Source organism: Acinonyx jubatus, chromosome B3 (genome assembly GCF_027475565.1).
Source record: "Acinonyx jubatus isolate Ajub_Pintada_27869175 chromosome B3, VMU_Ajub_asm_v1.0, whole genome shotgun sequence".
NCBI classification, from domain to species: domain Eukaryota; kingdom Metazoa; phylum Chordata; class Mammalia; order Carnivora; family Felidae; genus Acinonyx; species Acinonyx jubatus.
In genome coordinates, this window is record NC_069386.1 from 19,170,149 (window position 1) to 19,187,074 (window position 16,926).

The 16,926-nt window shown below is 46.2% G+C and overlaps 1 protein-coding gene across 1 annotated transcript in view; it reads right to left on the reverse strand.

Annotated features, from left to right (window-relative positions):
* CHSY1 (chondroitin sulfate synthase 1) overlaps nt 1-12,949 on the reverse strand; it is a 70,385-nt gene extending 57,436 nt beyond the window's left edge. Inside the window, exon 1 of the mRNA XM_027067924.2 lies at nt 12,517-12,949. Coding sequence (XP_026923725.1) covers nt 12,517-12,836 — 320 coding nt within the window. The 5' untranslated portion in view covers nt 12,837-12,949. The remainder of the gene's footprint in view (nt 1-12,516) is intronic.
* Nucleotides 12,950-16,926: the final 3,977 nt, after the last annotated feature.

Here is a 16,926-nt window from a genome sequence, read left to right on the forward strand (position 1 = left end):
ACATTAAAAAAAAATTCTAAGCATGAGAATGAACCACAGTCTACACAGAATGTATAATAACTGAAAGACACCCTTCTGACGTGGTAATCTAGAGGGGAGATGACTTCCCAGCCCCAGGAGGCGGGTGACAATGAAGATGTACTAAGAGGACCACCATCCAGGGCAAGGAGCCTCTGATTCCTTCCTCTAAGAGAAATGATTTTTGTTTGGGAGTCATATCAATTACTTGAAAAAGTAAATAATTTCAGTGGTTGGCACATAACAAGTCAATAAATCCTGCTCACTTGCATTAAAAAAAGTGACTTAAAGTGCTGTGTGTGTGTGTGTGTTCAAGTGTGAGCACACCTCCACGCGGAAAAGAGCAGAAACCATTTCTGTCTCTGAGACACCTCCGAGTTTCTAATCACTTTCCATAACACTCTACCATTTCCTGCCATTCCTACATGAAGAACCGGACTTAATCAGACCCAACCAGAAAACAATTAAGAGGTAAAATTCACAGGCCTGCTGGAGTTCAAATATACTACCGTCCATGGTCCCTCTGAAATGTAGTTTAAAGCTAAAGAGTCTGCATTATCTCATAACTGATTACACACGGATAGTGAATAAAATCAACCTAACTTCAGCTTCTACCCAACTGCTTCTGAACTAAAATGTGATTAATAAAACAGACCAAGTTCAAACCAGTAAGTACTAAAGTACTGGGGTCGGGTGAGCTCAGAAGCTGTTAAGATATTAAAGCACCATGATATTGAGACATGGGATGAGTAAGACAACATCCGCCTTCAAAAGAATAACCTACTCAAGACACAACACGCTGTGTCACGGCTAAAAGGACAGGCTCCGGAATCAGGCTTGTGGGGTGACGGTCCTGGCCCCACTTTGGGTGAGCCACCCTGTGCCTCCCTTTCCTTATCTGCAAGCTGGGGGATGGGGTAATAATGGCACCTACCTTAATAGGGCTGTTGTGAGGGTCAGATGGACCCTTCTATCTCAAGTGCTCAGATGTCGGCCTGGCACGCAGTAAGCATAACACAAGGGTGACTTACTGGGGAAGACAGCAGTTTGCAAATAAGACGGTGAAAGAGAACATGAAGGACACAAGGGAGCGTGGGATGGACCCGGGACAGCCCGTCACAGGATCACACGCCAGCGCGGAGGCGCTGTGGAAAATGCTGCTTCTCACGTTGCTGGCTGAAAACCTGACACTCAAGCCAGCTATTAGAATTCCGTCTTGCTGTCAATCTCAGACAACATCAGGGTATAAGTCTAAGGAGACTTCAACTTTTAAAAGTTTTTTCACTTCTGAATGCTGGAATCCTTTGTAGGAGACTGAGGATGGAAACCCCTCCCGGTCCGGGCCCGCAGCGCCCGTGCCCCCGCGGACAGAGCAGGCAGAGAAAGTGCCGATGGTACAACCGGCACCCAGGCGATTAATGCCCGCACTGTGACTTGAAATGGTGTAATTTGTCTAAGAAGAGAAGCCAATTAATTTTAAAAACAGACAATCTAACCTCAAACCATCCTTAAAAGCCTCTCTGCAGTTTTATGGCAACTCCACCCAATTATTATCTTTTCCTTTTTAGGTAACCCAGGGAAAAACCTCAAGCTGCCTTTTTCTGTCTAAATGACTGGCAGTTTGAGGGAAATCTCTCAGAACGAATTTCTGTAAATCCTCCAATCTTAAGAAATGATGACCGTTTTCACTTAGGGTGCCTTTGGCTTCAAGAGCTCCATCCAGTTAAAGGCTTCTGGAACAGAGATCATGATTCACCATCCTGGGGGAACGGGGGGGGGGGGGGGGGGGCCTGTAATAATGGCTAAGAAGTGAAGGAAGCATGCTGCTCAAGCAGCAGGCTGGCCCTCCTTCCGTGAGAGAACCAGGTCCAGTTCCTTAATTTTCATAAGCAAATGTCAACCTTGCCACTGACACGTTTGTTACCGGGAGCAAAGAGCTCTCACTTGATTGAAACCACAGAACGTTTGCAGAGGCCCTCGCCAGCTAGCTCAAGTTTCAGTGGACCGATAACCAACTCTAGCTAAAGGCACAGATAAGACAACTGAAATCTGAGAGAGCCAAGAAAGCTATCAGCCCTTCCTCGGGGCTTCTAAACGCTATCCCTCCACCAAGTTAAATCACTGTTAAGTAATGCAGCTAGATGATAATTAGCTTCGCTAAGGGTTGCCTTTGCTGACTTAAGACTTCATATAGTCCCCCTTCCCATTCGGTTACCATTTTAAGAAAAACTACATAAAATACATTTCTGTATAAAACTGCATCTATAGCAGGACTCCTGTCCTAAGTACACATTCGTAATCCATGGGCAAAAAGCAGGCAAGAGTGTATACTTGTGATGTGGACTATTAAGGGAACAAAAGTACATATACAAAAATAAAATATTTTACAACTTTGCCCCAAAGTGCTTACTATGGTTATTTGTGGTTGGAGGATCAGAAGGCATTTAATTTTCTTCATGTTTTCTACATTTCTAAATTTTCTGCAACAGAAAGGTGTATTTAGAACTGGGAAAAAAAATTTTAATCTGGAGAAAAGCTTTAAGCTAAAAAGCATCCAAAGAAATGAAAAGATATGACAACAGAAAATTCTACTTTTATAATAAACATTTTTCTATTCTATCCAGTGGACAAAAACTCAGTAAGACTGAGTACTTTTCCTGCACATTTTCTGAATTTGAATAGCTATAGTAATTCTTACAAAAAGAGGAGCTCTTCTGTGATTTCCCCAAAATCACGGTTAAATACATTTAAAAACATAAGAGACTCTTAAATATGGAGAACAAACAGAAGGTTACTGGAGGGGTTGTGGGGAGGGGGGATGGGCTAAATGGGTAAGGGGCATTAAGGAACCTACTCCTGAAATCATTGTTGCACTATATGCTAACTAATTTGGATGTAAATTTAAAAAATAAAAATAAATAAATAAATAAATACATTGTCAGACAGTTACAGTGATACATTTGAAAGGACTCACGATCAAATCATATCAGAACCTGGAGTCACGGAAGGAAGGGAGAATATAGTTTTTCCCCTCGTAGAACTGATAGATAATAGGAATTGAATGTATGTATTTCCATTCTTGCATTACAGAAAAGATTTCAGCTAACCTAACCAAAAGGCATACAGTATGATAACAGAAGCGAGAAAACGAGGCTGAAGAAAAATAAAAGTAGGGTCGTGGGAGCAAGGCAGGAAAGTGGTACCTATACCAGGGAAGGCAAAACCCTGCCTGGGAGGGGCTGCCTGCTCAGCGCTGTGCCCACAGGAAACACTCAACCAAGGGGAGTCCTCTGAAAAGATGCCAACTAGAACAAGGGAGCCCGCGTGATGAGACCAACTGCCATCACGTGGTCTCTACGTCCGCTAACAGTGGCCCAAAGCGGCAGCACGCCTTCCAGCAGGCAACCAAGAGAAGTCACAGGACTGTGTCCCACTGCTCAGGGTTAAGTGAAGTAACTATTCCAGACAGGGAGACCTGACAGAAACTTCTCTGCGGGGCCACGGTAGAGAGAGCAGGGCAAACGTGGTGAGCATCGTCACAGGAAGCGCAAGCTTGATGAAGCAGCAAGCAGTCTCAGCTCACCCTCCCAAAAAGTATGTGGAGAACAGCATGCACTTGAGCAGGCAGAGCAGCCATGCACTTGAACTTGACCAGGCCTAGTGAAAACTCAGAGGTCTTCCAAGGCTACCAAGTGAAGGCTCAAGGCCTCTCCTGGCCCTGAAGGAGTGCCCTCTGGCAGGAGGCTGCAAGCATTACTCAGTCCATTACCTCTGCCCTGTCCTAGGATGAGGGACCAGCCCTGCAGCCAGCACCCTTAGCCGTAGGTTTTCCTTCCTCTGTCTGCCTTCCGGATACACGGCTTCCTCTTGTAAAGTCTTTAACTGTCTTATTGCAACACCTTATGACGTGAGCAATCTCAATTCTTTTTAGAATTACATGGGGAAATAGAAAAGAAATCACAAATGGTGGGAAAAATATTTTTTAAAAGAAATCAAATTATACTCTTTACCATTAATCCTTAAAAAGCACACTAAAGGTGAAAGCAAGCATTAAGGAGACTTTTTTTTTTCCGTTCAATAAAGCCGTTGGCAGGTGGATTACAGCTTCCCACCTCCACAATGGCCTGGCCACTAGCCCAGGAGGCAGCTCCAAGGTATTAAGAGCTAACAGCAACCTGCCCTTTGAGCCCAGGCTCACAGCAAACAATGGGAATACTCATCAGTACAGACCACAAAAAACGCCCTCTTTGGAACCTAAGAATCAAAATTCGGAGTGTTAATAACAGAAGGCAAAATGTAACCTAGTGATACATTTCCAAAGCTTCAAATGTTGGAAAGCTACCTTATATAGTTTGTATTTTGCTGTTGTGCACCTAAAAGTATAAATATGCAACTAATTCTTAATCACGCATGAACAAAATTTGTTTTCAAATTTAATTCTAAGCAAAAAAACCCAAACAACAACAGCAAAAAGTGTTGCTTAATGCAAACAATAAAACCACCGGAACCTATTTTGGCCCACCCCCTTACAAGTCAGTGTTACTGTTATCAAGGCACTTCCTGGTATCGAACCACTGAACAGCAGCCCACGGCCACCCAGCAACCAAGCAGTTACCTAGTGTGGTGTACCATGCTAAGGGCATTTGAAACTCAGCCTATGGGGGCACCTGGGTGGCTCAGTTGGTTAGGTGTCCAAGTCGGCTTCAGCTTGGGTCATGATCTCATGGTTCATGGGTTCAAGTCCACACTGTTAGCTCAGAGCCTGCTTGGGCTCTCTCTGCCCCTCCCCCACTTGCATACACATGCTCGCGCGCCCGCTCTCTCTCTCAAAATAAATACACTTTAAGCAAAACAAAGTAACTCAGTCTGTGATAGTTCAATGGGGTGTGTTGAGGTATTGCCACCCACATATTCCAGATGAGGGGATGGAGGCTCAGGGCCAGGTAAGTAATTTGCCCAAGATCACAAGGCTAATAAAAGTCGAAGCCAGAATGCAAATGGGGTCTGACTCTAAAGGCTCTGCTGGCCAGCTACTGGCTTTTTCATCCCGCACAGTTATTTCCAGGTTAGCACCCACATTTCCTTTGCAGACTATACTCCACTGATAAGGCTGAGAAAAAGAGTCATCACAGACACGGGGAGCACACTTACAACTACTTAAGCCACTTCCACTGTGTCTGCCTGGCAGAAACCTGCCTGTTGAGGACACCTCTTCAGAGTCTAAGCTGGATTTAATTGAAGGTCAGAAGACTCTACTCAAATGGTAGCTTCTGAAACCCTCCTTCCATGTGGGTCCCTTCGCTACTGTAAATCCTGCCCAATCATTTTCCCCACAGCAGGTTGGAAACACAGAAAACCCCAACACAAAAGCCGCCTTCACACCTGGGTTCTACTTACAAAGCAATCGTTTTAATGGCATTAATAACTACATTTTCATTAGTCTTCAGGCTTTGCGTTTGCAAGCCTAGGACTGCATCAAATCAGAGCAGTGGACACCTTATATTTTTAATCATCCACAAACCAAGGTCCTCAGCTACAGAACAAATACCATCGCTATAAATGCTTCAGAAAGGACACTGAATTAAGGTAAGTAGATGGACAGTTTCAGGACTTATATATCGTAACTAAGTTTTTTATTCCTCCCAATTCCACCCACATCCACAAAAAGACACTGGCAGATGGAAACACTGATACCGACATCCACATATGGAAGGGGGGGGGGGGACTGGGAAGTTAGAGTAACTGAGGAAAATACAGTTACAGTAACCAAATAAATACTTTTCAGTGCAGGATTAACTGTTACTTGCAAAAAAGAATGACCTCTGACCCCAGCCCCAGGGAGCCTGCTGTGCCCAAGTTACAGGTACCTACAACCTAACTCACTGGAAACTGCACTCATTTCCTTCCAAGGGCTCTTCCCTCCTCCCCCTCCTCCCCCTCCTCCACCTTCTCCCCCCTCCTCCCCCTCTTCCCCCTTCCTCTTTTTTTTTTTTAACTGTAGCTCTGTAGATTTATTACAAAATAATTGTTCACTATAGTAAAACACAAAAGTACAGAAGAGGGCCAAGAAGAGTATGAAAACTCCTCAGCATCATTGTGTATAGATGCTTTCACACTTTCTTTTCTACACTACACAAACATAAGATTATTTTGATTTTAAGCAAAAATGGAACCCATACCGGGCATACAATTTTATAACCTACTCTTAAATTTAAGTATATTGTGAATCTCTCTTCATTTCAGTCAACATATTCGAGCCACTTGATTTTTTGTGGCTAGAGAGACATCACAGTATAGATAAACTTGGGAAATCAATTAAGGTCCACAGTTCCTCACGCAGGACACCAAAGACACTTGAAATTTCCACTCCTTACATACATCTTCAAGCACATCTTTAAATCCCTTTGAAAAATTCTAGAGGAAATGCTAGATTTCAGGTCCCAGCCTCAAAATGAACAATCTCGTTCCTTCACTACTTCCTGCTATTCCACATTTCTGGGAATCTGTTGTCTCTGCCTCAAAAACTCCTATTCATCCTTCAAGACCAAGTGAGGGAAAGGGGGCAGGAGAGTGTGGGTGAGGCCTTTCCTGATCCCCTTCATAAATCAGCACAGGCCTCTTTCTCCTGTGTTCCCACCCCAGTGAGCCCAGGCACCCAGTGAGCCCTTATCATGAAGTATTTCCATTTCTTTCCTTCCCTGGATGACAAACCCTGCAAGGATAGAATTATTAATTCGTTTCCAATAAAGACCACCTTAATGAATGGACAGGGGAAGTGAAAATACAACCTTGTATCATCTTCTGTCGACAACCACAGCTATCCCTAACTTGGAACATTCTGACTATTTGAGGGCATCAAGTTCTGAAAGCACGGCATAGAAAACTAAACTCTTTATCAGGATCACGTATTCAGCGGTCATCTTATACAGGCAATTCACAATGTGAAATGGGTTGTGCTCCGTAAGTTCATTTACAGGTTGATTATTCGGATTATAGAAGGCAGTCGGCAAATTTTTGCCAAACTGAATTCTATCTGAGAAAGAAAGTATTGCTCTAAACTGTCTCGAGATAAGCACAGTTTACTGGGTTCAAGAATAAGGAAAGGAACCCTGAGGTTTGCTCATTAAGATTGGTAAAAGAACAGTGTGCCTTCGCTGAAAGCATTAGGAAGAGGCCATTAACTGGTATAACAACATCTTGCAACAAGATTCCTATATCTCCAGCTAGTGTTTCTCAAACTTTCTTCCCACAGTTCCCTACAGACTGATGCTAATCTTTAATGGTGCCCTTTATCACTCCCAGGGCAAAGAAGGGAAACCATCCACCTCTTTCCTCTGAGAAAGTAAAGAAAGAACAAAACAGTTCCCCATCTTCAGCCCAGGGGAGGTAAGAATCAAGACAAATGAAAGGTGTTGGATTAGCTTAGCGTTCTGGGCATAAGAAAGGACTAAAAAGCAAAGTATGTATGGTTTTTGGTTTTTTTATCAAACCATTAATTAAAAAGAAAACCCAAACGGTATCAAAACTCTCCCAGCAAGAACAGGTAAGTGTAGCCAAGAAATGCTTGAAACAGAAGAGGAACAAAGAAGAACTTGTCTACCGGATATTAAAAAATTATTCAACTTCCAATAATTTCAATGGGTGGTACTGGCACAAGAACAGAGAGAAAGATCAGTGAACAGAATAAGAAGTCCAAAAACATACCCAGGAATTCTGAGTATGATGAAGATGGCATTTCATATTGGTAGGGAAATGGGAGATTACTCAACAGATGGTACTGAGACAATGTACTATTTGGGGGAAAAAATGAGATTAAGATTATTTCTACCCCTTCTAGAATCAGCAAAAAAATGTTGCTTTTAACAATCTTTCCAGGGCAATAACCTTCTGAGCTTGAGCTTGGTGGGGGGGACCCTAAAATCAGAAAGGTAAAGACTGAACTACATGAACTTCTGTGTATCAAACACCATAACTAAGAACAAAGAATAAAATATAGAAATAATATGAACTGTAGCTAGTAACAAAAGACCCAAAGAACACAGGGTTCTGATGATCAGTCACTAAATGACCTAACAAATCACTCGGAGGAATCAAGGTACCATTCTGAAGTGAAATTACCGAGAAAACAAATACTCTAGGATATGAGTCAAAATGAATTTCTTTATATATTTGTAAAACCCCAGCTATGCAGAACCCTTTGGCAATTTTAGTTTAAGACAGCTTCAGAGCTCTAGCACTGTAACCACCTCAGATATAAATCTTTTCTTAATTTCTTGTTTTTTACTTTTTTAAAAAAATTTTTTAATTCTAAGTTCATTTGGAGAGAGAGTGGGAGAGAGAGGGAGAGAGAGGGAGAGAGCGGGCAAGCGAATGGGAGAGGGGTAGAGACAGAGAATCCCAAGCAGGCTCCACACTGTCAGCAAACAGCCCAATGCAGGACTTGAACTCACCGACTGTGAGATCATGGCCTGAACTGACGTTGGACACTTAACCGACTGAGACACTCAGGGGTCCCTTTTCTTAATTTCTTTGTAAATTCATTACATTTATGAAGCTAAGGATACTTCTGCCTGCGTGTCTAAAAGCCTTCTTCAAACTTCTTATGCAAAACCAGACCTGTTGACTCATTTTCCCCATCTCAATAAATGATACAACCACTCACACTGTGTCTCAAGCAAGACCCCAGGAGGCACGTGATTCCTCTCTGCCTCACCCCTCACTAGCATTCCATCAGCACCACTTTACCTTGGCCCCAGCATATATCCCAGAACCACCCACTTCCACCTCCACTGCTACACCAGTCCCTGCCACCCACACATCCAACCTGACCACCTCCTAACATCTCCTTGCTTATCTCCAGTCCATGCTCCACACAACGGGCAGAACTCACAATTTAGGACATAATGCAATCACCTCCCCTTCCTGTCTAAACCCTCCAAAGGCTTTCTAATTCACTGAGAATAAGAGACCAGACACTATCAGGCCTCATCCGCTTTCTTTTATCGGCCTTCTTTGATTCCAAGTTGGTTGTAACTTGGAATCAAGTTGTAACTTACCAGCTCTTCCCTCTGCTCCTTTGCTCATCAGTGATATTCACACAACCATGGTTAAGACTGCACCCAAAATACCAAATTCTCCAGATGCCACCCCACCCTTTCGTTACCTTGTTTTCTCCATAGTACCCATCATTAACCCTCTTTTCAGTGTCTTCCCTTCCATTAGAACAGAAGCAAAGCACCATGAGAACAAACATCTTCACTACTGTGTCCTTAATACTTAGGGTCTGAACCCAGAGGAGCCATGCATGTATTTGTTAAACAAAGGAATGAATCTTAAGTGCAACTGAATAATTTTTTTTAATGTTTATTTTGAGAGAGAGAGAAAGCAAGCATGGGAGGGGCAGGGAGAGACAGAGAGAGAGAATCCCAAGCAGGCTCCGCACCACCCAGTGCAGAGCCCACCCCAGGGCTCAATCCCAAGAACTGTGGGATCAGGACCTGGGCCAAAATCATGAGTCAGACGCTTAGCCAACTGAACTGCCCAGGTGCCCCTAGAACTAAATATTTAAAAAAATAATAATAATGTTTCTTTTTGAGAGAGAGAATGTGCAGCACAGAGCCTGATGTGGAGCTTGAATTCATAAATCATCACAAGATCATAACCTGAGCTGAAGTCAGACACTTAACTGACTGAGCCACCCAGGCACCCCTGTAACTGAATATTTTTACGAACCATATTTTTACTCCTTGACTTAACAGCTATGGTGTCTGCTCAGGGCCTAAGGAAGAAGTTAGCCCTGTTCAGTCTCTGATCAACTACACTTTGAGTTTTGTTCTGCCTCCTTTTTAAAATCTGTTTCTTGCCTGCCATCAGCTGTCACTGCACTGCTAACATCCCTTGGTGGCCCCTCTCCCCACTTCAACCATTTAGCAGGTCGGGGAAAATAAAAGTCTATAACGATGGGGCTGTTCCATCATTAAAGTCCACTAACATTAGTGCAGAAAGGCAGATCTCACTGAATTTCCAAAAGGCTTTTTAAGCTCTTTTCTGGATCTCAGACAGTTACTAGTCCCTACACCTAAATTCTGACATTTTCAATATCCTAGGATAAAAGTACACCATACAGCCATCTTACTAAAAATGTTGGCATCTCCTTCAAGCCATAAGCCAAACAATAATTTCATTAAAAAAAAAAAAAAACTAAACTAAAAACATTAGAGTATTTCTTAAGATAAAGAATGAGTGTGCCTTTTAGGGGAGATGTAAAACTGAGCACACCCATTGCCAAACTACCTAGTGCTGTTAAGATTCAGGCCGACTTTTATGCCAAACTGTGTGTGAAATTTCCATTTTAAGAGCCGAGTGTGGAGTTTCAGCCTGGGCTGCAAAGCACAGCAAAAGCCATAATCACAAGTTACACACTGTAACCTCGGCCCCAATTCAGGCCTTCCCCAAAAGTTCTTTAAGACTAAAATCGTCTTGTGCCATCTCCTGCAGCCAGTCTAAACAGAGGGTTGACAGGTTGAGAAGCAGAGGAACGGAACCGGAAAGGTAAGTCCACTCCAAAGCTTCAAGTAATGGGACTTCTTAGGATCCAAGACAGAAAAGGGAAGAGCTGCAGGAAAGCCGACAGAATGCCTGAGCAGGTACACTGTTTCCCCGGAAAGGTTTCCCTGACCAGAAAGGCAGAGTGGTCACAAAAAAGGAAGAACTGGCACCAGAGGGCAAACTGGATTTCTACTTTATCTCAACTGTCTGAAAGTTAATAAACAGTGAGATACAAGTCCTACATCCAAAAAAGATGAGGTAGGAGATTTGCTAAAGGAGACCAAAAGTAAGAGGGTCAAGCATGGGCTTAGGGAAAGGACTCTCCAAGTGTAAGAAGGGTAGGTCAAGTTTGCGCTACATTTTCTGGCGTACCAGGACCCCTACTGGTTTGTATATATTGATTCTGAATCCGTGAAAAATGTATTTGTTTGGTGGGCAATCTAGCATTTGAACTACTTTGGTAATCATCTCCAAAGGTGTGATTTCACCCAATGGCAGTCATGTGGACTTACTTTCAAAACCATTCTGTGAACAATTTATACAGCTCATCCTCAATTTCAGATGTGGACATTTCTCTTGTCCAAAAGCACAATTTGCATAAAATTCCAGGTAATTCATGGGAGATCCGGGAGAAAATTTTTATCTGCGGGTTCCTAAATCACTACCATAGTTTAAATTTGCCCTAAGTGGCTATCCTCTAAGCTTTTCAGACACTCAGGACCCTTCCTGGCAGAAGCTGGGCTCTGGATTTAAACAAGATCCTAATGGAAACACATAGGAACACGGGATCAATGTGCTGAAAGCACTGACATTCTCAACTGCTGTTTTATCTTCTTTCCCAATCCTGTACTTCCTCCCTTAGAGGAACAAGTATCCATATATGTTTTCCCCTCACATCTAACGCTTGAACATTTAGACCAGCACTAGATTTAAAAGCCAAAGTTTCAAAGGTATTGGTTACAAATTAAAAACCAACAGTAACCAGCTTGGCCTTGCTCAGCACTGACTCCTCTAAAAGTTCATTCTCAGGGGACCTCCCTGCATTGGTTTGTTCTGTGGCTGGATGAATCCCAAATCTTACCCACACAGTAAGCATTTCTGTACTTCACACATACGCTGTCCCATTAAATCCCTTTACTGAGTCCACATTCCTCTTCTACCTCAAATTCACTCCACTACAAGTCTGTCATTCCAAAATCATCGCCCTTCTAAAGATTACTTTGGTTAATCCCTTTGTTAATCCTGAACATGATTCCAGCCACTTTTATGACTCATATGGCCAATGAGGACCCAGATACTGGATAACACACACACACACACACACACACACACACACGCGCGCGCGCACACACATCCCTAAACTGAGCTAGTTAACCCCCAATCTACCACGGGCTAAGAACTACTTTTCCCAAGGTTCTCTTTCCATTAACTCAACAGACTGGTGTGGTCAAGAGTGCAGTGGGCAGCCCTTTTCATTTACAGGAGAGCCTCCACCAGGGAAATCTGTAAGTATGCTATGGAAGGGTTCTAACCAGATTAACTGACCTCGGCTCTAGCTCTGCAAAAGCAAAGGTGCATATTTCAGAGAACCAAACGATAACTGTTACTGTCACTACTATCACAGGTATGGTGCAAACAACCTTATGAGAGAGCGATGGTCAATCACACTCATTTAGCAGAGGACTTGGATGTGGAAAGCTAAAGTGCCTTGCACAAATTCGGGCTGAGGACCACACCCACGGGGGGCACCCTGGTCGGCCTGACCCCAAAGCCCGTGCTCTTGTGCGTTGCGTTCACCGCCCCACCACTGACCTCAGCTTCCAACGCCCGACATTGCCGGGGAGCTTCGGGTCTGGGAAGCAGGTAAATGCTCAAGCCAACGGAATACCGGCAGGGCCGCCCGCGGGGATGCTGGATACAGGAGGCGGCTCCCGGGGAGCAGGGACTCACCTGTAGGCGGCCACGGCGCGGGTCTGCAGGTATTTCTGGGCGGTCATGACTCCCACGAAGAGAAAGTTCCTGTCGCGCGGACCGCCATCCGAGGCCGGGCCGTGCGGCCAGAGCTGCGCCCCGCGCACATCGCCGCGCGCCCCGCCGGCCTGGGAAGCCGCCGCCTGCCCTGGCCGGCAGCCCTCGAGGCTGGCGCGGCGCCGAGGACCCGCTCGCTTCAGCTCAGAGGCGCGGGGCAGGACGAGCCGTGAGGCCAGCACGAAGCCCAACACGAGCCCGAGCAGCACGCTGAGCCAGGCGCGCCGGCCGCGCGCGGCCATGCCCGCGCCGCTCCGCCCGCCGGGCCGCCGCCGCTGCCGCCGCCGCCGCAGGCTCCGCGCGCCCTCAGCCCGCCGCCCCCGCCCGCGGAGGCCAGCCCGCCCTAGCGCCGCGAGGCCCGGCCCGGGCAGCGCCGCGGCCGCCGCGGGCCCGCCGCGCCCATCGCGGCCCCCGAGCCGCCCGCAGGCCCGACGCCGCCGCTTTGTTCCGCACGCCCACCCCCACCGCCGCGGCCTGCGCCTTTAAGAGGGGACCATGCCCGGCGCGCGCCGGCAGCAGCTAGAGCGCGAGGCGGCGGCGGCTCCTCCCGCTGGCGCACGGGGGCGCGGGGCCAGCGCGACGGCGACGGCTGTGGCAGCGGAGTCCGCACCCCAGTCCCGCCCTGCCCGCGTCTCTCGGCTGGCTCGGCTAGGCTCGCGCGGCACCCGCCCCTGTCCTCTTCGTGGCCGGCGCCGCCGCTGCAGCTGCACATCCTCCGGCTTAGCTCGCCATTGCAACAGGAGCCCCTCACGTCACGCACGGCGCGTTATGAAGCGGCCCCGGCGGCGGTGGAGCCTGGCCCCTCTCGGGATCCGTCCGCGCCGCCGGATTGGCGCAAAAGTGAATGGGGGGCGGTTCACGTGGCCAAAGTTTAACAAAAAAAAAAAAAAAAAAAAAAAAAACCCTCCCGGCGCGCGCTAGGCGCCCGCCCCGCCCGCGCGGTCTGCGGCTGGGCTGCCGGGGCGGAGGGGGCGTGGGGCCGGCTCGGCGCCGGCGGGGGCCCGGGCCGCGGCGCCCTGCAGCCCGTTATCCGCCCGGCGACCACGCCCCCGCCGGTCCGTGCTCGGACTCTTGGCGGCGGCGCCCAGCCCTGGACCCGGGGCGTCCTCTCCCCGGGACCGTGTCCTCCAGGCGGCCCCATCCTGCAAGATGCACTGCTGGCGTGAAGCTGAGGAGGGATTTTTAAAGAAGGGGCTTCTTGGTCCCCAAACTCTGCACGAACCGCTCGTTCCATCTGTTGAGACTGTCCTCACATAAACCCCACTGCCCACGCCCTGCCCTCCAGCCAGGCGGACCTGACCGTCTACCTTCCCCGCGTCTTCCCGATTCACACTGCACCTTTGTTCCCGCCGTTATGTGGGCAGGAACGAGCACATATAGAATAAACAGTGCAGGAGCCGTTTGAGACGTGCAAGCTTAGAGAGTGAACCGTGAATTCACTTACCTTGTTCCCTGCCCCTAGTTTCTAAGCTTAAAAAAAAAAAAAAACAAAAAAAAAAAACCCCCGTATTTAATGCCCAAGCTCCTAACACTGCTAGTCTTTAATGGATTTGAAGAAATGGTAGGTGATGTTAATACTCTGGATGGTAAACACTACTTTTATTTACATTCTTTGTGGGCAGATAGTCGACTAGTACCCCCAATCTACCTGAATCTTTGTCAATATTTCTACATAGTTCATCCATAAAAGTGCCGTGTATTTCTGGACACAGGTTTTGAATAACAGCCTCTCTAGGATGGATTTTAAATTTTATACATTTCCTCTTTTTAAAAAGAAACTTAGTAAGGCTACAAAAGCCAAGGAAGTGTCCATACAACTAATGTTTGCATAGAGTAAATATTAGTCTTGTTACTTAGTCGCCAATATATTGGGGTTTTCTAATGAAACTCCTGGAGAGCAAAGTGTTTCCCTGGGCCTGACAGGTCCCCTTCATGTCATCAAATGAATTAGGGACAGAAAGTAAGCATGCTTGGGGTAATCCTTTGGATCTTTCTTCATTGTTAATATGACCAAATGTTTGAAATATTACACAATTTGAAGTGGCAAGTTGTGGGAGATACAGACACAGTCTCTGCAATTGAATGGTGGTCACTGTTGTTTATTCTTCAGATATTACCACTTTCTTTGGCACTTGTGATTTATGTCAAAAATAGTTCATTACCCACCTTCCCCACAGACTCCCTCCCGAAGAGGTGATCCACATCTAAAAATAAAATGCTCATTATACAGTGAACACAGGATTCCAGCAGTGGTCTTGGGCAAAATACAGAACATATAACCATGAATTACAGGCTTGAAAACCATCCAAAGGGGTTTCCAGTAAGACCATAAGCCACAAATGCCAAGTAGTCACCAGATGCCCCAAATTCAGCAACAGCCCCATAATTCACAATGATTTCCATAAAGCACGAATCTGGCAAGACACAGATGTTCAATCTGGTGACATACTTAATGAGTTCAGTATTTTCTAACCTGCCTAAAACCCTGTATATTTCCTCTTCTAGACTGAAATCCAATGAAAAGCATATAAACATGTGTTGGGACTTAACATTTTGTGGCTGGTAAACGTTTTGTCCTCCTCAATTTCTTGCTTCCTAGATCCATAGCCTCACCTGCCTCATCTGCAGACTCATGAAGTGTGTCTTTCATGATGTAGAGAGGATTCCCTATCTCCATAAAGCCTGAGTCTGACCATTTAGAATGCCCAGTACAAAGAGAATGTGACATAGGTGAAGTCCTCCCAGGAAAAGCAGGGTGATGCCTGCCCAGAGGATGGTGGGAAGGGAGGAGAGCCAGGGACCTATAGAAGTCAGCCAGGGGCTCCTGGAGCCTCTACACTGGTGAAAGGGCCGCTTCCCAAGTGCAGCCTGGGGATAGGGAGGGTAAGCTTCAACACAGCTGGAAGCAGCAGCTCGATCTTCAAGCTGAGATAGTTCTCCCTGGGAAGGATCTAAAGATGTCCCAACAAGGGCCCTGCAGAGGCCTGAATCAGGAGGGGATTTCATAGCTGAAGGCAAATGCCAGGATTTCAGTGACAGCCCAAAGGGCCAAATCGGTAACTCCACTGTGGAGGCCTGCCTGTCTGGACACCAGCCCTACCAATTCCTGCACAGCCATTACCAGCAAGGATCTTGGGAGGATGGTGTGCATCTGAGACCCCAGCCTACCAATGCACACACAGCACCCTCCTCAAAACCTGCTCCAGGCCAGGCAGCTCCTCACTCCCTATGTCTCCCTCCCCCTAATTTATTTTTAAAGGTGAGGAGAAGTCAGGTTGATCAGATTTCATAGGCATTGCACCTTAGTAAATGGAGGAAAGAACTATTTCTCGATTTTGCTGCACTAGGAGCCCTCCCTCTTAGATTGAGGGACTCGTTGACTATTTTTCCCATCTTAAACAAGGAGTGGTGTTTGGGACACCTGGGCGGCTCAGTGGGTTGAACATCCAACTCTTGATTTCAGCTCAGATCGTGATCTCACGGTGCATGAGTTGGAGCCCCACACTGGGCTCTGCGCTGACAGTGCAGAGCCTGCTTGGGATTCTCTCTCTCCTTCTCTCTCTACCCCTCCCCAACTCATGCTGTGTGTGTGTGTGTGTGTGTGTGTGTGTGTGTGTGTGTGTGTCTCCTTCTCTCAAAATAAATAAACTTAAAAAAAAAAAAAAGGAGTGGAGTTAGCCACACTCAGAAAAACTTGCAAGGGAAGCCCCAAACTAGAGAGTTATTTAAGAATGAAAGTTCCTAATGGCACACACACCACCTAAGATGGGGGTCCCCGGCTGGCTCGGGTGCAGAATTGGGATTCTGGTCATCCCTCTACACGAGGAAGTCCCACCAGGAACAAGCTGCACACCCCCCTCAGGGGTTCAGTTTCCTCATCTCCAAATGGGTCTTTCCACACGTCATGTTAAAGTCCCTTCTCTGTGATTCTAGACTGATATTTAGAAATGTGTTCAAAAATGCCATGCTAACTTCATTTCTGTCTTCATGCAGTGTGATTATCTATGTCACGTACCTAAAATTCATCTCTACCTACATTACTGAACATTTTCTCACAAATTGCAACCCTCTTCCCACCCACGTTACATTTATTTTTTCTGTTGCTAATACATTGAATGCCTGTAACAGGTATAACATTTCATATAATTTGCAGCAATTTCTTGGAAACCCTTGGTAAATACCTCAATTGTTTGTTGGCAGCAAGCCTTGAGCAACCGACAGAGTTCCCTGTAAGGGCTTCTTTAAAGACACAGCTCCTAGACTCCGGCCTCAGACAAGGGGCCCTGCAAAAAGTGGTAATCATTTTTTAAAACCTTTAGAAACACCTCTTTT